The 24,370-nt window shown below is 40.2% G+C and overlaps 1 protein-coding gene across 4 annotated transcripts in view; it reads left to right on the top strand.

Annotated features, from left to right (window-relative positions):
• Nucleotides 1-12,321, top strand: part of ZNF157 (zinc finger protein 157) — a 61,976-nt gene extending 49,655 nt beyond the window's left edge. For all 4 annotated transcript variants that reach the window (XM_072815777.1, XM_072815776.1, XM_072815775.1 and 1 more), the window contains one exon: nt 576-12,321. In XM_072815777.1, the coding sequence (XP_072671878.1) occupies nt 576-1,798 (1,223 nt within the window). In that variant the 3' untranslated portion in view covers nt 1,799-12,321. The remainder of the gene's footprint in view (nt 1-575) is intronic.
• Nucleotides 12,322-24,370: the final 12,049 nt, after the last annotated feature.

Here is a 24,370-nt window from a genome sequence, read left to right as displayed (position 1 = left end):
GCAGTGAATAAGTTGATATCTCTGTTCTCTGGGAACTTGCAGTCTTATGAGGGAAAGAGACCAAAAACAAATGTTTGGTGGTGAAAAGAAAATCAGTTCAAGATAAAAAAGATAGACAATGATGGTTGTGTGCTTGTGGAGAATGTGCTCAGGGAAGACTTTTTGTGAGGTTGACATTAGCGTGCCAACATCGGTGATAGGAGACAGACAGAACCATGTAGATTTTCAAATTCTGGGTAGAGAGAACAGTATGTATCAGGCCTGGTCTGAGTGATATATCCTAAAAATAGCAAAGAGGCCAGGTATCCTTTTTTTTTTTTTTTTTTTTTTTTTTTGAGGCTGGGTATCCTGATGGTGGGTGGTGAGGGTGGTAAGAGGCAATATCAGAGAATTAGCTGGGGGCCAAATTATGTAGTTTTTTAGGATATGTTAAGCACTTTTTATAGGATATGCTTTATAGACTTTGTTAAGCACTTTAATTTGATGCCATTTTTGAGATTTAAGTGAAAGAATGATCTGATTTGTTTTTAGTTTTTATTTTATTTTATTTTATTTTTTCTGATTTGTTTTTAAAGGATCTCTCTCACTGCTGTGTGGCAACAGTTCTGTTGGGGGTAATGCCCTCAGGCATGATAATGACCTTCAGCATCAGAAAATTCAAACTTTGGATCAAACTGTTGAATATAACGAATATGGGAAAGTCTTCTACAAGAAAACAGGCTTTGTTGGACACAAAAGAACACACACAGGAGTAAAAAACTTTGGATGTCATGAATGTGGGAAAACTTACTGCAGGAAATCAAATCTTATTGAACATCTGAGAATACACACAGGGGAGAGACCCTATAAATGTGGTGAATGTGCAAAGACCTTTAGTGCAAGATCATACCTCATTGCTCACCAGAAAACTCACACAGGGGAGAAACCCTTTGAATGTAATGAATGTAGGAAGTCTTTTGGCAGGAAGTCACAACTCATTCTACATCAGAGAACGCACACGGGAGAGAGACCCTATGAATGTACTGAATGTGGAAAAACCTTTTCTGAGAAGGCAACCCTCATGATTCATCAGAGAACTCACACTGGGGAGAAGCCCTATGAATGTAGTGAATGTGGAAAAACATTTCGAGTTAAGATATCCCTTACGCAACACCAGAGAACTCACACCGGGGAGAAACCATATGAATGTAGTGACTGTGGGAAAAACTTCCGTGCAAAGAAATCCCTAAATCAACATCAAAGAATTCACACAGGTGAGAAACCATATAAATGTGGTGAATGTGGGAAATTCTTCAGAATGAAAATGACTCTCAATAATCATCAGAGAACTCACACAGGTGAAAAACCCTATCAATGTAATGAATGTGGGAAATCTTTTAGGGTGCACTCATCTCTTGGGATACATCAGCGAATTCACACAGGAGAGAAACCTTATGAATGTAATAAGTGTGGTAATGCCTTCTATGTGAAAGCACGCCTCATTGAACATCAGAGAATGCATTCAGGAGAGAAACCCTATGAATGTAGTGAATGTGGAAAAATCTTCAGTATGAAGAAATCCCTTTGTCAACACCAGAGAACTCACACAGGAGAGAAACCCTATGAATGTAGTGAATGCGGAAATGCCTTCTATGTGAAAGTACGCCTCATTGAACATCAGCGAATTCACACAGGAGAGAGACCCTTTGAATGTCAGGAATGTGGGAAAGCCTTCTGCCGGAAAGCACACCTCACAGAACATCAGAGAACTCACATAGGCCGGCCCTTGCCTTGTACTATGGAGAAAGCTTCTTTGTGAAAACTCCTATTACCATTTGATCAATCCCTTTGGGTCATCTAGTCACCACACACACAGAGTATACCTGTTATAATTGGCTCCTACACTGGTGTGAAAATACGTCCTGATTCTCTTTATGGGACAACTCATTGATTTCATTTCTTTTGGATTTCCCTAATTAATGATGAGGTGGAATATTTTCTTACCTGTTGATTGGCCATTAGGATTTTTCTTCTGTGCACTGACGGTTCTATATCCTTTGCTCATTGTTTATAATGGGCTGCTTATCTTATATTTGCTTCTTGGTTTAAATGTTGTTGTTTTTGTTTTTTAATATATGAGAATATAAAAATCTTTTTTTCCAGTCATATGTGTTGCAGATAATCTGCTCATGGACTGTGCCTGGTTACTTAATTTTGTTAACTCTTCTGCTGAGGCTTTATGTTTGAATATTACCAGTTTCAAGTTGATAATATTCTCCTGTCCTTTCCTCTGAGGTTAAGGTTTTCCTTTCAACATTTAGAATTTTTCATCTACCCTAAGAGTTTTTGTGTATGTGTATAGTGTGAATTGTACAATATATAATTCTCTATTGCTCTTAAAAACTTTACCTAAAGGATATCATACAGTGTTGAAACTCTGTAGCTTGCTTTTTTCATGAAATTTTACCTTTCCAAGGTCCATCTATGTTGATAAATCTAGGTCTGGTTCGTTCATTTCTCTCTTCATTCCCCTAGTGCAAGACATTTGTATTTTTCTATGTTTAGCATCTAAATCTAAAAGTGGAACTGATGGGTCATAGAGTTAGAGTATAGGGAGTGTTTAAGTGATTAAGCTCTTGTGCCCTCACTCTGACACTCCCCTTCAACACCGTTCTCTGTGATGCTGGGGCTATGACTCTACAAAACATATTTCTTTCTTGCTATCTGCTTCCTGTTGGGCCTTACCAGTAAGAGATACTAAATACACACTTTGAGTGTGAGGAAGGAAAAAGGGACCTGCTCCTTCCCCCCCCCCCTTCCTTTTAGCTCCCTGTTTATATGAATGTCAGCTCAGGATTGTGTCTTCCTTTGAGCAGCAGAAGTTCCTCACGACGGCAATAGTTTAATTCAGGTTGTAGATTACCAGCACTCACAGAACAGCCTACTCACCTCCTCAGAGACACTAGCAGCAACTGCTTGGTGCCATCTCCTTAGAGGTATGAGTCCCACCCACATGACACTACTCCTCCAACCTTTCAATGTTTATTAATTCCAGTTTCTTCCCTTGTTATCTTAGCTCAGCTGCTTTCTGCAATTGCTACCTCCATGAAAATTTTAACAGTCTCTTTCTGTCTTTTCAGTTACATGGTTAATAATTTGTGAGTAGTTAAACATTCTTTCTAAGACATTCTTTTCATTAAAATAGCTGGTATTGTTTCTGTCCCCTAGCTGGGTTCTTCTGATTGATACAAAAAGTTTTTCAACTTTATTAAATAATTGGATTTTTCCTTCCAGGTTGTACTAATTTATACTGTTATGAGCAGTTGAGATGAAGTTTATATTTTCCCACATATTCACCAGGACTTATTATCAGTCTTTCAAATTGCTACCAGTCTGAAAGGTGCAAAATGGCTTTAAGCCATTCTATCCATGAAAATGGTTTATCTTTTTATTTTTTAACTCACCTTTTTATTTTTTATTATTTTATTTTATTTATTTATTTTTTATTGGAGTTCAGTTTGCCAACATACAGCATATCACCCAGTGCTCATCCTGTCAAGTGTCCCCCTCAGTGCCCATGACCCAGTCACCCCAACCCCCTGCCCACCTCCCTTTCCACTACCCCTTGTTCGTTTCCCAGAGTTAGGTGTCTCTCATGTTCTGTCACCCTCTCTGATATTTCCCCACTCATTTTCTCTCCTTTCCTCTTTATTCCCTTTCACTACTTTTTATATTCCCCAAATGAATGAGACCATATAACGTTTGTCCTTCTCTGATTGATTTATTTCACTCAGCATAATACCCTCCAGTTCTATCCACGTCGAAGCAAATGGTGGATATTTGTCATTTCTAATGGCTGAGGAATATTCCATTGTATATATAGACCACAGCTTCTTTATCCATTCATCTTTCGATAGGCACCAAGGCTCCTTCCACAGTTTGGCTATTGTGGACATTGCTGCTAGAAACATTGGGGTGCAGATGTTCTGGCATTTCACTGCATCTGTATCTTTGGGGTAAATCCCCAGCAGTGCAATTCCTGGGTCATAGGGCAGTTCTGTTTTTAACTCTTTGAGGAACCTCCACACAGTTTTCCAGAGTGGCTGTACCAGTTCACATTCCCACCAACAGTGCAAGAGGGTTCCCTTTTCTCCGCATCCTCTCCAACATTTGTGGTTTCCCGTCTTGTTAATTTTCCCCATTCTCACTGGTGTGAGGTGGTATCTCATTGTGGTTTTGATTTGTATTTCCCTGATGGCCACTGATGTGGAGCATTTTCCCATGTGCTTGTTGGCCATGTCTATGTCTTCCTTGGTGAAATTTCTGTTCATGTCTTTTGCCCATTTCATGATTGGATTGTTTGTTTCTTGGGTGTTGAGTTTAATAAGTTCTTTATAGATTTTGAATACTAGCCCTTTATCTGATAGGTCACTTGCAAATATCTTCTCCCATTCTGTAGGTTGTCTTTTAGTTTTGTTGACTGTTTCTTTTGCTGTGCAGAAGCTTTTTATCTTGATGAAGTCCCAATAGTTCATTTTTGCTTTTGTTTCCCTTGATTCATAGATGTATCTTGCAAGAAGTTGGTGTGGCCAAGTTCAAAAAGGGTGTTGTCTGTGTTTTCCTCTAGGATTTTGATGGATTCTTGTCTCACATTTAGATCTTTCATCCATTTTGAGTTTATCTTTGTGTATGGTGCAAGAGAATGGTCTAGTTTCATTCTTCTTCATGTGGCTCTCCAATCTTCCCAGCACCATTTATTGAAGAGACTTTTTGCCAGTGGATAGTCTTTCCTGCTTTGTCGAGTATTAGTTGACCATAGAGTTGAGGGCTCATTTCTGGATTCTCTATTCTGTTCCATTGATCTCTGTGTCTGTTTTTGTGCCAGTACCACACTGTCTTGATGACCACAGCTTTGTAGTACAACCTGAAATCTGGCATTGTGATGCCCCCGGCTCTGGTTTTCTTTTTCAGTATTCCCCTGTCTATTCGGGGTCTTTTCTGATTCTACACAAATCTTAAAATAATTTGTTCTAACTCTCTGAAGAAAGTCCATGGTATTTTGATAGGGATTGCATTAAACGTGTAAATTGCCCTGGGTACTGTTGACATTTTCACAATATTAATTCTTCCAATCCATGAGCATGGAATATTTTTCCATCTCTTTGTGTCTTCCTCCATTTCTTTCAGAAGTGTTCTGTGGTTATTAGGGTATAGATCCTTTACCCCTTTGGTTAGGTTTATTCCTAGGTATCTTATGCTTTTGGGTGCAATTGTAAATGGGATTGACTCCTTAATTTTTCTTTCTTCAGTTTCATTGTTAGTGTATAGAAATGCCACTGATTTATGGGCATTGATTTTGTACCCTGCCACGCTGCCAAGTTGCTGTATGAGTTCTAGCAATCTTGGGGTGGAGTCTTTTGGTTAACTCACCTTTTTAACCTTTAATTGTATCTTATGGTTTTCTCCAAGAAATTGTCTTTTAAAGCTAATTTAAATTTTTTTTAAATTTAAATTCAATTAATTAACATATAGTATATTAGTTTCAGAGGTAGAGTTTAGTGATTAAAGCTAATTTTTAACAGAAACTTTGCTCATATAGATGTATGTACATATATATTTTCAAATATAATGATGTATTATGGGGTTTATATAAATAATTATATGTAATATATGTGTGTATATACATATACACACACATACGCACACAGGCAAATACACACTCATAAATCCCTTGAAAACATTTTTGTTTTATATGTTCATTTCATTTTACCCACATGTTTACCACCCTGGTTGCTCTTCATTCCTTTCTGTATTCCATCCAGGATCAATTTCTTCTTTGCCTGAAAAATATTGTTTAGTGGAGATCTATTAGTGACAACCCACTGAACTTTGAGAATGTTTTTTTTTTTTTGAAGCATATCTTATATAAAAATTTTTTTTAAGTAAGCTCTAGTTCGACATGGGGCTCGAACTCATAACCCAAAGGTAAGAGTCACATGCTCTACCGACTGAGCCAGCCAGGCCCCCCCAAGAATGTTTCTAATGCACCATTTCTGATCAGCAGAAGTCAATCCTTTACCATTAGTATTTGGTAGCACTCTGCTATAGTAAATTGATGCTAAATTAAATACTTGTTTTTTGTTTAGTTTCCTGTATATTCTGTAATAAATATGAAGACCCAGGACATTTGAATTAATCATCAGATGCTCCCAAATATAGCATACACTTGAATGTATATATTACACTTTCTGCATTTTGTAAACAGTGTGTCCTCGCCCTCATTTATTATTAATTACATTTATCAAGATGTTTTCTCATTGATTCTTTTAATCTTCAGCTCATCCATTTTAAACATTTCAATTTTAGGGGTGGCTCAGTTGGTTAAGTGTCTGTTTTGGCTCAGGTCATGATCTTGGGCTCCTGGGATCCAGCTACACATTGGGTTCCTTGTTCAGTGGGGAGCCTGCTTCTCCCTCTCCCTCTGCCTGCCACTCCTCCTGCTTGTGCTCTCTTTGTCAAATAAAATCTTTTAAAAAATACAGAATTTCGGGATCCCTGGGTGGTGCAGCGGTTTGGCGCCTGCCTTTGGCCCAGGGCGCGATCCTGGAGACCCGGGATCGAGTCCCACATCGGGCTCCCGGTGCATGGAGCCTGCTTCTCCCTCTGCCTGTGTCTCTGCCTCTCTCTCTCTCTGTAACTATCATAAATAAATGAAAAAATAAAAAAAAAACAGAATTTCAACTTTCTGTTTTAAAATTATTATTATTGTTATTATTATGGAAAGTGTCAACCATAAATAAAGTAACCTGTAGTGACAGAAAGCAGATCAGTGGTTGCCCCTGGGATGGGGATTAATTCCTAAGGGATTGGATGGAACTTCCTCGAGTGATAGAACTATTCTGTATCTTGATTGGAATGTGTACTAATAGTTATGAAATGAGTAAATTTAGGATTTGTGCACTTTATTGTTGTAAATTATATCTCAACTAAAATTTAAAAACAATAAAAAAGTTAACTGTTCCTGTACCAGGAGCCAGATGTGGGCTGCCAGGGAGAAAACCAGGAATCTTGACTGCTAGATCAGATAAAAGACACTAGCAATGGGACACTTAGTCCTCCCAAGGCTTTAGAAATGGCCTTGCTCCATGAAAATGACCTTCACTGAGGCCCCATGATGGATGGTAGTCGCCCTCCACCAGCAGCTATCACCTACGTGGTGATCCCTCAGTGCCAACCCTCCTATGTGTATTTGACTCTTTTTTTTTTTTAAAGATTGTATTTATTCATGAGAGACAGAGAGAGAGAGACAGAGAGGGAGAGAGAGAAAGAGAGGCAGAGACACAGGCAGAGGGAGAAGCGGGCTTCCCTCAAGGAGCCCCATATGGGACTCAATCCCAGATCCCAGGATCATGCCCTGAGCCTAAGGCAGACACGCAACTGCTGAGCCACCCAGGCGTCCCAACTCCTGTGTAAGCACAATCCCTCTTGATCCTCCATTAGCCACCACCACAGTAGTTTACCCCCAGGATATGTCAGCATGGTGTCTACTAATACACCATTAACTTGCAGCTCTTCTTTTTACTTCTGTTAGCCTGGAGCACAGTGTCTGTACAATGACCTACCAGCAGGTCACCATATCTTGTCTTTTTTTAAAATCTTTTTTTCTTTTTTAAGATTTTATTTATTCATGCGAGACAAAGAGATTGAGGCAGAGACATAGGCAGAGGGAGAAACAGACTCCCTGTGGGGAGCCCAATGCAGGATTCGATCCCAGGACCCTGAGATCACGACCTGAGCCAAAGGCAGATGCTCAACCACTGAGCCACCCAGGTGCCCACAATATCTTGTCTTATCACAATTTTCTGCTGACTCCCTATTAGCTCGTAGCATCATTTCTCACCACCCCTTTTAGCTGCCATTACAATTTTTGCTGACCCATTTGCTCACCAGAGTGTCTTTTCACCCCTTTAGCCTCCAGGTTTGTGACTGATGATCCTCTATTAACTCAGTATCATGGAATTTTTTTGCCTTCCTTTAGATTCACCATGGTGACTGCTGCCCATTAACTCAAAGTAGTGTGTCTTGTCACCTTCCTTTAGACCTAATGTAGTGTCTGTTGCTCCCTCATTTGGCTACCATTACAATATATTCAATCCAATGTGTTCTAATTACGGTGTCTGCTCATCCTATGTTGGATGGTATCGTTATGGTGATGTTTATTATCCACCAGTAGTCACTGTCTGGCCACCTCCCCACCATGAACAAACAGCATAGCACAGTTGCACCAGTATCTATCTGCTGTTCCCCAATTATCCACCAGTGTGGAGAGTTTGATCCTTCTGAGCCCCAATGCAATATCTGCAGAACTCAGATGACCTTGTCACTCTGTCTTCTGATCCCGTTTACCAAGGTTCAAGTTTTTTAATGTTGAAACTGAGTGGTGTCCACTGAAAATAGCCCCCATCACTGTGTCTTCTGACCCTACACTACAGCCTGTCAGTGTATCTGCTGACCATACACTAGTGTCTTTTGACTGATTGATTTTTAAAGATTTATTTATTAGAGAGGGAGAGTACATGAGCACAGTGTGGAGGGGAAGAGGGAGAGGGAGAGAGAATCTTATGCAGGTTCTGTGTTGAGTGTGGAGCCTGACATGGGACTCAATCTCATGACCTGAACCAAAGCCAAGTTGGAAGCTTAACCTACTATGCTGCCCATGCTCCCGAAAGTGTCTTTTGATTTATTAGGCACAAGCAGAATATGAATTCCTTGAGGATGCATCACTATGTTTTTTGCCTTTACAGTAGTCAAATCATTGTGTCTGCTAAATCTCTTCCTTAACCACTAATATTGTGTCTGACCAGTTGAAGCCACAGTAGTCTGCTGACTCTACATTAGCCCCTGTTATGGTGTCTTTTGATCCTCCATTAACCAATACTAGTTTCTTTGACGCCCATGAGACACCAGCAGTGTATTTGCAGATCCTTCTTAGCTACCATCCCTCTGTCTGTTGATCCCCAATTAGCCAGAAGAGCTGAGACTAACTTCCATGAGCTTCCAGTACAGTATCTGTTGATTCCACATTAGCCCTACGTTGCTGATCACCCTTTAGCTATAAGTACAGTGTCTTTGACCTTCCCAAGTTCCAATCATGGTGTTTGTGACTGCATTAACCCTCATCACTGTGTCAGCTGATCCCTCATTAGCCAGTAATATAGTGTCAGAATGCATTGATGGGCCAGCAAAGTGCATGCTGACCATACATTAGCGTTTATCACTGTGTATGCTAACACCATATTAGCTTCAACACTGTGATTGCTCACTAGTTTAATCGTTGCCTCATGCTTGTCAGTCCTGGCACTGCCGCTCACCCTGTATTAGTGTTATCACTATAACTACTAATATTGGTCACAAATGCAGTGGTTTTCATCCTAAAAAATCAACCCTTAGCCCTTGGTCACTCTACTGATTAGCCATTAGCCACCACTAAAGTGATTTTGTCTCTATCTCAGCATCAACTCATTTACTACCCCCATCTTTGTGAATGCTGGTCCCTCATTATTCCCTAGTATGGTGTATTGGCCTCATGAACCTCATCCTAATGCCCAGGACTCATTAGAACCTACCCCACATTAGAGCCCTTCATGGTTCAGATGATCCTTTATTAGCCATCAGTACAGTGTCCTTGACTCCCAGTAGTCCCCCCTATGTGCCTGCTGGCACTATATTAGCTCCCATGACTATCTATTGAATTCCCACTAGTCATAAGTATAGTGTCTTTGATCTCTGTGATTACTCCCCACAGTTTCTGGTGACCCTATGTTAGGACCAGCCATTTTCCCCTGATCTTTGTATGCTGATTTGTTGGCTATTGTTTCAATCCTTGCAGTTGTTCCTTGGACTCTGGTGGTTCCCCAGTCCCTCCGACTATTTTATTTTTCTGTTCCTTGCACTTGAGAGCCCACTTCTTGGTGTTTTTTGTTTGCTTGTTTGTTTGTTTGTGTTTGTTTTTGTTTTTGTTTTTATGGCCATGGGCTTATCCTTAGGGTCTATCCCCTGTTGCTTTGGCTGTTTTGCAGTCCCTCTGATTATCTTCTAAATACAAGGACTATTTTGTGATCTCTCCAGATGCTAAATGATCTTGCTATTCCTCAGGTCCAGACACTGTCCCCTTGTCCCTCCAGCTGTTTCCTTGTTTCTCAGCCTGAGATTCTTCCCTTATCTCTTTGGCTGTCTCCTTGGTATTTCTGGCTGTTGCATGACGTTTAGGTATGACTTCCTCTTCCATTTGGCTAGAGTCTCTATGGCTGTCCTCTAACTATAAGGACTGTTCTCTGTCCCTCTGGCTGTTTGGTAGCCTGTTTGACTGTTTCACATCGCTGCAGTGACTGTTACCTGTCCCTATAGCTGTTTTCTAGTGTCTTGGAATATTTCTTCCACCCTAGCTTATTGTCTGGAACCACAAACTGTTCTTGCTGCTTCTGGTTATTCCCCAATGCCTGGAATAATTGACCTTACTCTCCCAGTTGTTATCTCAATCCTAGGTATGTTCACACCTGCTTATTTTCTGGTTTATCCAACTGTTTCTCAACACTAAGTTACTCTTATATAATACACTGGATGTAGCTGGGGGTATTAAACAGCAAGGAGTTTCAGGGTGCTGATGGGAGCACCTTCCTTCCAGGTAGTTCCCTTTAGTTGTGGCTGCCATGGAGAAGCATACTTTACAGAGAGGCTTCCTACTTCAGGGTCTTTGTATGGCTCTTGGCAGGCTATGTGTAGTCCTGGGGTTGCTGCATTTCCTCCCATTACCCTTCTAGAAAATCCACTAAAGTGAGTAAAGTGAATTATTCCCACCTGGGATTGAGCCCTGTGTTGGGCTTCCTGCTCGGTGGGGAATCTCTCTCTCTCTCTCTCTCTGTCTCTGTCTCTCTCTTTCATGCTCTTGCTCTTGCTCACTCTCTCAAATAAATAAATAATCTTTAAAAAAATAAAACAGACAAATTGGATTTCATCAAAATTAACAACTTTTGTTCTGCAAACAATACTGTCAAGAAAGTAAGAAGTTAACCCACAGAATGGGAGAAAGTATTTACAAATCACATATCTGATAATAGATTTCTATCTAGAATTTATGTAGAACTCTTATGACTCAATAATAAAAACATAAATAACCCAACTTAAAAATGGGCAAAGGATCTGAACAGACATTTCTCTAAATGAGATATACGAATGGCCTTAACACATGAAAAACTTAACACATTTATCTCTCTAAATGAGATATACGAATGGCCTCAACATCATTAAGCATTAGGAAAATAAGAATCAAAACCACAATGAAAAAAAAAACACAATGAGAAAACACTTCACACCTACTAGTATGGCTAGAAAAGAAAGTATAGACAACAACAATTGTTGGCAAGGATTTGGAAAAATTGAACCCATCTTACACTGCTGGTGAAACAAAGTGGTACAGCCATTTTGGAAAACAGTTTGAAAGTTTCTCAAAATGTTAAGCAGAGTTATCATATGATTCAGGAATATCTTTTTTTTTAAAAAAAGATTTTATTTATTTATTTGTGAGACACACACAGAGAGAGAGAGAGAGAGAGAGAGAGACATAGGCAGAGGTAGAAGCAGGCTCCTTGTGGGGAATCTGATGTGGGACTCAATTTCAGGTCCCCAGGAACATGACCTGAGCCAAAGGCAGATGCTCAACTACTGAGCCACCCAGGTGCCCCTGATTCAGGAATTTTAATCCTGGGTATTCACCTACGAGAAATGAAAACATGTCTGTATAAGCACTTATATACAAATGTTCTCAGCAACATTATTCATAATAGCCCCAAAGTGGAAACAACACAAATGTCCATTGACTGATGAATAAATAATCAAAATATGGTATATCCATACAATGAAACAGTCTTCAGTAATCAAAAGGAACGATGTCCTGATATTGTTACATCATGGACAAAATTTGAAAATATTTGAAAGAAGCCAGTCACAAAAGACCATGTAGTTGTATGACTCCATTTATAAGAAATGTTCAGAACAGGCAAAACAATGGAGGCAGAAAGTAGATTAGTGGTTGTCTATGGCTGGAGTGGGAGGAGGTGGGAGCAATGGAGAGTAGACTGCTAATGGGTACAGGGTCTTTTTTTGGGATGATGAAAATATTCTAAAATTCTATTGTGATGGTTGTGCAACTTTGTGAATATACAAGATTTAATTGTCATGTTAAATGGGTAAATTTTATTGTATGTGAATTACACCTCAATAATGTTTTAAAAAGAAAAATATTATAAAAATAAAAAAGATTTTAACTAGGTCAGTATTTTAAAATTTGAGTCCTTGTAATTTTTTTAAAGGAAAAAAATTTAATTAGTGTCTGCTTATAATTTTGACTAAGAAAATCTTATCTTTTCCTTGTTCTAGCTGTGTGTCCCTAGGGAAATTATATTATCTCTCTATGCCTCAATTTTTACATCTGTAAAATGGGGATTAAATATGCCTAATTCATAGGAACAGTATGAATATTAAATGAAGTCATATATATAAAGTGCTTAAAACCATGCCAGGCACCTAGTCAGCTCTCTGTAAGTATTAGTTATTATGAGTAGTAACAGTAAATATAATTTATAATTTAGTAGTGATAAGACCTAGTAAATTATTTATAATATATAATATTGCAAATGCTTTATTAAGAATAACTTATAAAACAGAATGATAATTTATATTAGAGATAATGTGTAATGCTAGGAGTAATAATTTCATGCATGCTGGCACCTTTTTTTTTTAAAGATTTTATTTATTCATGAGAGACACAGAGAGAGAGGCAGAGACTTGGCAGAGGGAGAAGCAGGCTCCCTTGGGGGAACCCGATGTAGGACTCCATCCAGGACCCCAGAATAATGCCCTGAGCCAAAGGCAGATGCTCAACCACTGGGCCACCCAGGTGTCCCCTGGCACCTTTAATTTTGATGGTCTTTCCTCAAAACATTACAAATATTAAGATGCTCATTTGTAATGGTTTTTTTTCTGATGGTGATGCTCATACACTAATTTCTAGTGTGTAAATATCTGCACTGACAAATACCAACGTTTTCAAAGACTTCTTTTTTTTTTCAAAGACTTCTGAAGACAACCATCCCCCCATTGATAATGTTCTGTTACTATTTCCAAGTAAGGTCACATTCTAAGGTACTGGGATTAGGGCTTCAATGTACCTTTTTGGAGGACACAATTCAACCCATAAAATTAGTTCCCCTTTATGCAGTCCCCATTATAGACAAATCCCAGTGTTTATAAATCTCAACTATTGCCAAGATTGCAGATGACAAATCCCCAAGCTGTTGGTAAATAGTTGCCTTGAAACGTCCTCTCTTTATGGCATATCCCCTCTTTCATAAATACCCAACTGGAAAATAGTTTATCAGTTTCCTATTGCTGTGTAAGAAATTACCACAGACTTAGAAGCAAAGCAACATTCATCTATTATCTCACATTTCTGTAGGTCCAAAGTCCAAGTGAGTTTGGCTGAATTCACTCCTTAATGGTCTCACCAAATGAAAGTTGACCACAGTGAACTCATCTGAAGCTCGCAGGAAGAATGAGTCCATTTCCAATCTTGTTCAGTTTATTTGCAGAATTCAGTTTCTTGCAGTTGTAGTAAAAGGTTCCCAATTCTTTACTCAGCCAGGGCTTGTTCCCTGCATTTAGAAGCCAATCTCATGCCTCACCACATGGGCCTCTTTGTCTTCGAAGCCAAGAAGGATGTGCCAAATGCTTCTCATGCTTTCAGTTTCTCTGATGTCCTTTTATGCCACCAAAAGGAGAAAATAGCATTTTTGAAGGGCTCCTGCGCTTAATTAGATTAGGCTCACTTGGATAATCTCTCTATTTTATGGTCAACCGATTAACCTTAATTTCATTTGCAAGATCCCTTTTGCTTGTTAATGTAATACAGTCATGGAGTTATATGTCATCATATTCACAGGTTCCACTTACATTCAAGGGAGGAGCTTATGTAAGGGTGATAGAGATATTAGGTTTCATTCTCAGAATTCTGCCTACCATAGCCACTTTTGTGCTACCTACTTATTAATGAATATTCTACTGGCATATCTCTATTTATGATTCCCATTGGTAAATCTCTCCTTTCATAAATACCTACCCATCAGCAAATCTTTCATCCATTAACCTCTTGGGAAAAAAAAATCACTCCATTCAAAAATACCCATTAAAACATATCTATTCATGACCCCTCTTGACAAATCTCCCCACTGAGAAATAAAAACCATTGACATATCACCCATAGATGTCTGTCATTGAGAAATCTTATTCATAAACACCTGTTGGCATATTTCTTTTTTAGGAGGGAGAAAGAGAGGAGGGGAGGGGCAGAAGGAGAGGGAGAAGGAGCAAGAGAATCTTAAGCAGGCTCCACGTCCAGCATGGAGCCCAGCAAGGGGGGTCAATCTCTCAACTCTAAGATCATGAACTGAGCTGAAATCAAGTCAGATGCTTAACCAATTGAGCCATCCAGGTACCCCTTCTTTTTTTTAAGTTTTATTTTTATTTGGGTAATCTCTACACCCTACATGGAACTCAAACTTATGACCCTAAGATCAAGAGTCCCATACTCTTCCCACTGAGCCAGCCCACCACCTCCATTGGCATATTTCTTTTTTCTTATTTTTTTAAGATTTATTTATTTATTTATTTATTCATGAGAAACACACACACACACAGAGACAGAGACACAGGCAGAGGGAGAAGCATGCTCCATGCAAGGAGCCTGATGTGGGACCGGATCCCTGGTCTCCAAGATTACACCCTGGGCTGCAGGCAGTGCTAAACCGCTGCACCACCAGGGCTGCCCCATTGGCATATTTCTTAATTTATAACTGCTGTTTAAAAATCTCTCTTTATTGGGGTACCTGGGTGGCTCAGTTGGTTAAGTATCTGACTCTTGACTTCAGTTCAGGTCATGATCTCATGGTCATGAAATTGAGTTCCAATTTGAGCTCCTTGCTGGGCATAGAGCCTGCTTAAGATTCTCCCTCTCCCTCTCCCACTGCCCCTCCCCTCCCCTTGCATGCACATGTGCATGAGCACTTTCTCTCTCTCAAAAATCTCTTTATTGATAACCTATATAATACATACTCCATTGTTGCTTGCCTTTGAAAAAAAAAAACCTATATTCTTAAATATCCACCTGATTGTATAACTTGTTATCTTTAATGACAAGTTGCCTTATTTTATAAACACTTGCCTACTGACATATGCTCTATTGCTCAGCTTATTTTACATAGATACCCATCATAATACCCCTATTGACGTATACTACATTGGTCTATACAATACCTATTGTATATCTCACCATTCATGTACACCTATCAATGTATCCCTGATTGGTTGCTTCACATTTATCAGGATCTATATTCCTAAATACTGCCCCCTCCACTTGTATAACTCCATTGATGATCACTGGTGAAAAATCTCTTTTTTCTTAAATACTCACCAAGCATATCATTGACAACACAATTTACAGATCTGATTTGTAAATGCCTGCCCATTGGAATTTTTTTTACTTGAAAATCTGTTGAACATACTCATAGATTTTCACCTATTGGAGAATATTTTTCTTTCTTTTTTTAAGATTTTATATTTATTTGAGAGAGAGAACACAAGCAGGGAGAGTGGCAGGCAGTGGAAGAGGGAGAGCAGGCTCCCCACTGAGCGGGAAGTCCCAAGAGGGCTTGATCTCAGGACTCTGGGATCATGACCTAAGCCTAAGGCTCCACTGACTGAGCCACTCAGGCTCCCCTCTTTTGTTTTCAAGATTTTATTTATTTATCTGAGAGAGAAAGACCACAGGCAGTGGGGAGAGGGAGAATCAGGGTCCCTGCTCAGCTACCTTCTGCTGAGCAGGGAGCCTGATGTGGGGCTCGATCCCAGTACTCCGGGATCATGACCTGAGTCAATGGCAGACATTTAACTGACTGAGCCATCCAGGCACCCTGAAAATATATTTTTAAAAAAGATTTTATTTATTTATTCATGAGAGACACAGGCAGAGACACAGGCAGATGGAGAAGCAGGCTCCATGCAGGGAGCCTGATGTGGGACTCGATCCAGGACACCGGGATCACACCCTGAGCCAAAGGCAGACTCTCAACCACTGAGCCACCCTTGAGAATATTTCTTATTGACAGCCTACATTCACATATCTCCCCTTTCTTTAATACTTCTCAATATATCCCACAGCAATGAGCACTCAATCGCTATAAGTTCCCCATTCATTGATACAGGTTCGTTGACACACTTGTCTCAAACTCAGGGTGCAATGTTACCTATTCATAAAAAATCACACTAACTCAAATATATCTCATATTGGTGACCTCCACTGACGAATCTCCCCATTTATAAATTCCCTTCTGTGACTTATTCCAGCCAAGATGGAGTCACAGGGACTGGATTTCCCTCAGGCCTGGAATAAACAAAGAAAAGAAACAAACAAACAAACAAAACCAGAGAAAATACATTAAGCCCCCCCCTCCCCCCAGTTTTCATGGTGCTGGATATCAGGCAATGAACAATGGTGATCCATGAGGAAAGGGAAACAGGAAATGAGCCCTATGATTGGTCTGGCTTACCTCACTGAGAGACTACCCAGGGCACTGCACAGAGTAGGGGAACTCAGGAAAAGGCTGATAAATTCCCTGACTTGAGAAGGAATGGAGAGTCTAAGGAGAAGAAGGCAGCTAGAATTCATAGGACACACTACCAGAATGGAGAAAACTGCACAGAGAAAAGATCCAAGTGATCTCTCTAGGGTCCTTCTTGAGTATTCAATAGAGTACCACTCAGGCACACATGTGTGAGGAAACTGAGGCCAGTGAGAGAAGCATCTGAAAGAATAAGAGGAAATGGTGTCTGATGCTCACACATCACTGGGAATAGTGTCTGTGATCACCAACCAGGCTGGAAAAATAGGTATCACATAAAAAATCCCAGAAGCTATTGCCCCAATAGTGGAGAATAGTTAGCCCTAGGTTGAGCACTCCTCCAGATACACCTAAAAATTATATAAGGAAGACCTGACCTGTGAGGGTAAAACTATTTCCAAGGAACAAACTCATGTCCCAGAACAAAACTGAAAATAATTCATAAAAATGCATATATACCCAGTATCCAACAAAGTAAAATCCACAATGTCATTAAATCAAATATTAACAGGCATGCAAAGAGGTGAGAGAACAGCACATATAATGAGAATAATCAAGCAATCAACTAACCCAGAACTGACACACGTTAGAATGAGCAAATAAGGGTATTTAAAAAGTTACTATCAATTTCTTGCACAGTGGCTTCTCTTCCCACCTCTTTGGTCTTGGCCACCTAAATGAGATGATGATGGGGAAGTCTCCATCGTTTGGAAAGCGTTCCAATAAGATGCACACATTGTGGCTCTAACATCTACCACCTTCAGAAGTTGACCTGTGGCAAATGTGGCTATAGTGCCAAGCAGAAGAGAACGTACAACTGGTGCTCCAAGGTTGAAGGATGAAATACCACTGGGACCAGTCAGTCGAATGAGGCACCTAAAAATTGTATGCCACAGATTCAGGCATGGATTCCATGAAGGAACAACAAACACTGAAATCCAAGAGGGCAGCTGTAGAGCATCCAGTTTACCTTAAGGATTTCAAAGATTAGTCACACAGTAAATGTTCTGGTTTAATTAATAAATGAATGAATGAATGAATGAGTGAATGAATGAACAAATGCATTGCATATCCTCAGAAAGTTAGTAGAGACTTGGAAGAAATATATATAAAGACCCGATATAGGATTTCCACTTCTGAAAAAATGGAATAGATGCCCTTTTCCCTATCTTTCCCACAGAGTACATAAAAACCCCCTGGAAATGATGTCTAGAAAATCAAATGTAAGATGACTCTGAAAGGTGGAATAAAAAATGCAGACTGGCTAGGGATCTCAGAACCCAAAAAAGAGCACACTGGTGAGTTCCATGGATTTTTTTTTTTTATTCATGTATTTGAGACTGTGCTGGGGAACCTGGCAACGTGGGAATGCCAGTGGTCCCAAACAAGAAAAATGACCTTACCAAAGCTTGCTTTATCTTGTCAAAGAACCAGGAAATGGGTAGTCTAATGAGATAGTAAACTTTTAGAAAATAGTTACTTTACTGAATCAAAACAGTGTAGAAAAAAATGTGGCCTGATTTCCATCCACACCAACAGATGCCAAGTAAAGAGCTTATATTTTCATCCTCTACAGGCTGTAAAATTCATGCCCAACCCCTGCCAAGGTGGTCTCAGGAAAGACTGATTATAGAGCTAGGACTTTTGTCTTGACCAGGTTGTAACAAGCCTTCCCCTGTGTGGTGTCAGTGGAGACCATGTGGGGAGCCTTGACTTGCTCTCTCACTTGGCAGTATCAAGAAACCCCTCCCTTTCCCCCGAGGGTGGTATCATTGGAGGGCATGTAGAGAGCAGAAAGGAGGCACTGCTACCTCTTCCATTGAGAGAAATACAACTGGAGCCCTACTTGTGAGTGGAATTCCAAGCCCTACCCAATAGTAACAATGAGCCCCCCCTCTCTGTTATCAACAGAGGCCAAGTGGGGAAACTAGACTTCTCCCCCTGCCTGGCATTAGCAAACTGGTACCCTCCACTCATTTTCCTTGCTGGGATGGTATCAGAAAAAGCCAGTTTAAAAAGAAGGCTTAAATAAGAACCAGAGTTTCATAACATACCTAAAATGTTCAGCTTTAGATTGGAAATCACTTGTCATACCAAGAACCAGGAAGATATCAAACTGAATGAAAAAAAGACAATCCATGTGTGTGAACACCAAGATGACAAATTATCTGACATTATCTGACAATGATTTTTTAAAAGATTTTATTTATTTATTCATGAGAAACACAAAGAGAGAGGCAGAGACACAGGCAGAGGGAGAAGCAGGCTCCCCATGGGAAACCCAATGGAGGACATCCTGAGCTGAAGGCAGACACTCAACCACTGAGCCATCCAGGCATCCCTGACAATACTTTTAAAGCAGCCATAACGGGATCCCTGGGTTGCTCAGCGGTTTGGCACCTGCCTTCGGCCCAGGGCATGATCCTGGAATCCCGGGATTGAGTCCCACGTCAGGCTCCCTGCATGGAATCTGCTTCTCCCTCTGCCTGTGTCTCTGCCTCTCTCTTTCTGTGTCTCCCATGAATAAATAAATAAAATCTTTAAAAAAAAGCAGCCGTAATACAAATGCTTCCTCTTCCTCGGCGCTGCCTGTGGAGGTGGCAGCCATCTCCTACTTGGTATCATGGCTGCCCTCAGACCTCTGGGGAAGTCCAAGATCATTAAAAAGAGGACCAAGAAGTCCATCAGGAACCAGTTAGACTGATATGTCAAAATTAAGCACAACTGGCAGAAACCCATAGGCATTGACAATAGGGTGCCCAGAAGAAGCAATAGAGTCAGATCTCGGTGCCCAACATTGGTTATGGGAGTAACAAGAAAACAAAGCACATGCTGCCTAGTGGCTTCTGGGAGTTCCTAGTCTATGTCAAGTGTTGCTGATGTGCAACAAATCTTACTATGCAGAGATTGAATGCTCATAAAGATCTCCTCCAAGAACTGCAAAGCTTTTTCTTGTGGAAAGAGCAGCCCAGCTGGCCATCAGTGTCAACAAACCCAATCAATGCCAGGCTGCACAGTGAAGAAAATGAGCAGACAGCATATGTGCATATTGTATTTGTGTTAATGAAACCATTAAAAAACGCTTCAATGAGCAGTTAAGAACACTTGAAACAAATGACAAAATAGACTCAGCAAAAAAAAAAAAAAAGAAAGTCTCATCAAAGATATAGAAGTATATATAAAAACCACATGGGAATTTAGAACTGAAAAATACGATAACCAAAATAAAAACCTCAAAAGAGCTCAGTGGAGGAACAAATGAAGGAATTGGTGAGTTGGAAGTAAGGATGGAAATTATCCCATCTGAACAAGAGAGAGGAAATATAATTTAAAAAATGAACAGATCTTCAGGGACTAATGAGACTATAACATAGTATTTATTTATTTATTTACTTCATTCATTTTTAAAAGATTTTATTTATTTGTTCATGAGAGACACACACAGAGAGAGAGAGAGAGGCAGAGACACAGGCAGAGGGAGAAGCAGGCTCCCCACAGGGAGCCTGATGTGGGACTCAATCCCTGGACCTGGGATCATGCTGAGTCTAAGGCAGATGCTCAACCACTGAGCCACCCAGGCACCCCTTTAACACAGTATTTCATGTCATCAGAGTCCTGGAGGAAAGGAGAACTAGGACATGACTAAAGAATTCAAAAATTACCAAAAAATTCCTAAATTTGGTAAATAGTGGATTTACAGATTCAAGCATCTGGGTGTTAATCTGGGAATACATTTATTCTTCCTTCATTTAAAAAATTATTTATGTTTTTTAAAGATTATTTTTACTTTTGGGGGCTCTTGGGTGACCTGGGGACCTGGGGACCTGGGATTGGGGTCCTGTGTCAGGTTCCCTGCTCAGTGGGGAGCCTGCTTCTCCCTTTCCTTCTGCCTCTCCCACACTGCTCATGCTCTCTCTCTAATAAATAAATAAAATCTTTTTAAAAAGATTTTTTTAGTTTTAAATAATCTCTACACCCAACAAGGGGCTCAAACTTACAACCCCAAGACCAAGAGTTGCATGTTTTACTGACTAAGCCAGCTAGGCACCCTTCTTCCTTCATTTTTTAAAATTTTATTTTTATGTTTTATTATTTTATTTAGAGAGGGGGAGAGTTACAGTGGGGGGAGGTGCAGAGGGAACGGGAGAGAGAGAATCTTAAGCAGGCTCCATGCCCAGCGTGGAGCCCAACATGGGGCTGGATCTCACAACCCTGAGGTCATGGCCTAAGCCAAAATCAAGAGTTAACTGACTGAACCACTCAGGTGCCCCCCTCTTCCTTCATCTTTTTTCCTTCCTTCATTTTTATTTTTTATTTTTTTATTTTTTTATTTTTTAAAAGATTTATTTATTTATTTATTTATTTATTTATTTATTTATTTATGATAGACATAGAGAGAGAGAGAGAGAGGCAGAGAGAGGCAGAGACACAGGAGGAGTGAGAAGCAGGCTCCATGCAGGGAGCTCGACATGGGACTTGATCCCAGGACTCCAGGATCATGCCCTGGGCCAAAGGCAGGCGCCAAACTGCTGAGCCACCCAGGGATCCCCCCTTCCTTCATTTTTAAAAGATAGTTTTGCTGGATATAAAATTCTTTTTTGACGTTTTTTTTCTTTCAGTACTTCGGATGTCATTCCATTGCCTTCTGGCCTCTATTGTTTCTGTAGAGATTCAGTTGTGAAGGTTATTGGGGTTTTCTTCTATATGCCCAACCATTTTCCCCTTGCTTCAAGATTCTGATTTTGTATTTGCCCTTTAGCATTTTGCTTGGATGTGTCTGGGTGTGGGTCTCTTTGAATTCATCCTACTTTAAGTTTGTTGTGCTTCTTGGATGTGTAACATCTTTCAGCAAATTTGGAGAGGCTACAAATGGGTCCTGACAGGCAGAGACACTCTGAACTAAGTCATACATACCTGATGGTAGATGCAAATGTTCAGAGTACTATAAAAGGACCAGAATGGAAGAGATTGTACCAATTTGGGCCATCAATTTACATTTCTTCAGACCTTGGAATAAACTTTACAACTGTATTAGTTTACTTGGACTACCATAATCAAATACCACAGATTGGGTGACTTAAATAACAGAAAATTATTTTCTCACAGTTCTGAAGGCTGGAAGTTCAAGATCAAGCTGACAGCAGGGTTGGTTTCTGGTAAGACCTCTCTTTCCAGCTTATTGGTGACCATCTTCTCATTGTGTCCTCACATGGCATTTTGTCTATGTACACACAGCACTGGAGTATCTTCCTCTTTTTTTTTTTTAACATTTCCTTTTCATTAAAAAAAACTATTTTTAAGTAGATTCCAGGGATCCCTGGGTGGCGCAGCGGTTTGGCGCCTGCCTTTGGCCCAGGGCGCGATCCTGGAGACCCGGGATCGAATCCCACGTCAGGCTCCCGGTGCATGGAGCCTGCTTCTCCCTCTGCCTGTGTCTCTGCCTCTCTCTCTCTCACTGTGTGCCTATCATAAATAAATAAAAAATTAAAAAAAAATTTAAAAAAAAAAAAAAAAAAAAAAAAAAAAGTAGATTCCATGCCCAATGTGGAGCTTGAACTCATGATCCTGACATTAAGAGTCCCATGCTCTACTGACTGAGTCAGCCAGATGTCCCTCTCTTATTCTTTCCATAGGGACACTAGTCCTATTGGATTAGGGCTCTACCTTTTTTTTTTTAAGTTTTTATTTATTCATGAGAGACACACACAGAGAGGCAGATACATAGGCAGAGGGAGAAACAGGCCCCCTATAGGGAGCCTGATGCAGGACTTGATCCCAGGACCCCAGGATCACACCCTAGGTTGAAGGCAGATGCTCAACCGCTGAGGCACCTGGGTGTCCTGGTTATGTGAGAATTCTTAAGGGCCTAATGTGATAGATTCTGCCTTCACCCCATCTGGAAAAATTGGGGTTCACAATGAATGCAGCTGATTTACTTAGTGGTTGAAATACCCTGCTAGTTCTGAACCTGTGTAATGATTCCCTATATGAATGGGAGTAGACTGAAGGGCAAGCATTTGCTAGACTGGCATTGCTGTTGGCAATCTGGAATAGGACAGTGGCCAAACCTATTATCTCTCCTAAGGGTGAAAAATTTTGATCAAATTCAATGATAAACGGAGAGGAGGAATGGTAGCTAAGAGTAAAAGAATGAATGGAGGGAAACCTGGGTGGCTCAGTGGTTGAACACCTGCCTTTGGCTCAGGTCATGATCCTGGGGTCCTGGGATTGAGTCCTGCATTGGACTCCTCGCAGAGAGCCTGCTTCTCCCTCTGCCTATGTCTCTGCCTCTCTCTGTGTGTCTCATGAATAAATAAAATCTTTTTTAAAAAAGATACTAATATTTCAGAAAAAAACGAATGGATAGGTATGCAACAAGGAAAATCCATTAAATTGGTACATGAAAGGCTCAGAGAAAGAGATAATATTGTCTCTTAACTCAATTATATCAGATGCCTGAAAGAATGAAGCCATATGTTACCAAGACTGGCACTACCTTTGGAACCTGACAAGGTGGAAGGGAGCCTACAAACTCTGGCATTCCTTTGGGAGATGAGCTGGACCAATTGTTGATGACTGAATAAGACTCTAGTAATGTGCCAGTACCTTTTAGGCATTTTATTTTGGAAAGAACACTTAACAGGAGATACACAAAATTCTAAATGTGCAGTACCTTATTGTTGACTCTAGGTATAGTTTTGTATCAAGTTATATTTACTACCATACTGAGATATGGTGTAACACTGGCATTGTTGCTAAGATTATATTTATATTGATGATCAAATATATTGATTAAGTGAGCTAAAGACTTTTCAGGATATAATTCTGATGGGAAATGGCTTGAAGAACTGGATTTGTTTTTTTAAGATTTTATTTATTCATGAGAGACACAGAGAACAGAGAGGCAGAGACATAGGCAGAGGGAGAAGCAGGCTCCTCACAGGGGGGCCCGATGTGGGACTCGATCCCAGGACCCCCAGACCGCAACCTGAGCTGAAGGCAGACACTCAATCACCGAGCCACCCAGGTGCCCCTAAGAACTGGATTTAATTAACCATAAGCTAATTTCCATCCTAAAGAGTTCATCACAAGTACATAATAAGGTATAGATACAGGGAGATCAAAGGGGAAGTGTAATCAGATAAACATAAAAACATGAAAATGTATACAATGGCCTTAGAGGATGGATTTGCTTTTTACTCTTGCTGACATTATATAAATGTTATACTAAAGGTAGTGCCTAGGCAAATATATTTTGCTGTGAAAGAGCCTTTGCCAAATTTCAGGGGTTGGCTTATATTTTAAATAACTTAACCTTACTCTGGGAGGCCTGAGTGGTTCAGCGATTGAGCATCTGCCTTTGACTCAGGTCATGATCCTGGGACTCCGGGATGGAGTCCCACATCAGACTTCCCGCATAGAGCCTGCTTCTCCCTTTGCCTATGTCTCTGCCTCTCTCTCTCTCTCTCTCTCTGTGTCTCTTATGAATAAATAAAACTTTTAAAACTTAACCTTACTCAAAGAGAAGTCTGGTCTTTGCCCTCAGATTTCTAGGCCCTTGGAATGTCATACCTGATAGGAATGTCTTTATTTATCTGGGGGCCTTATGCCTTCCAGGTAGTAACTATGTGATTTAGGGTGAGGGCTCAGAGCCATATGAA

Source organism: Canis lupus, chromosome X (assembly GCF_048164855.1).
Source record: "Canis lupus baileyi chromosome X, mCanLup2.hap1, whole genome shotgun sequence".
Taxonomy (NCBI): domain Eukaryota; kingdom Metazoa; phylum Chordata; class Mammalia; order Carnivora; family Canidae; genus Canis; species Canis lupus.
This window is presented reverse-complemented; position numbering and strand designations above follow the sequence as displayed.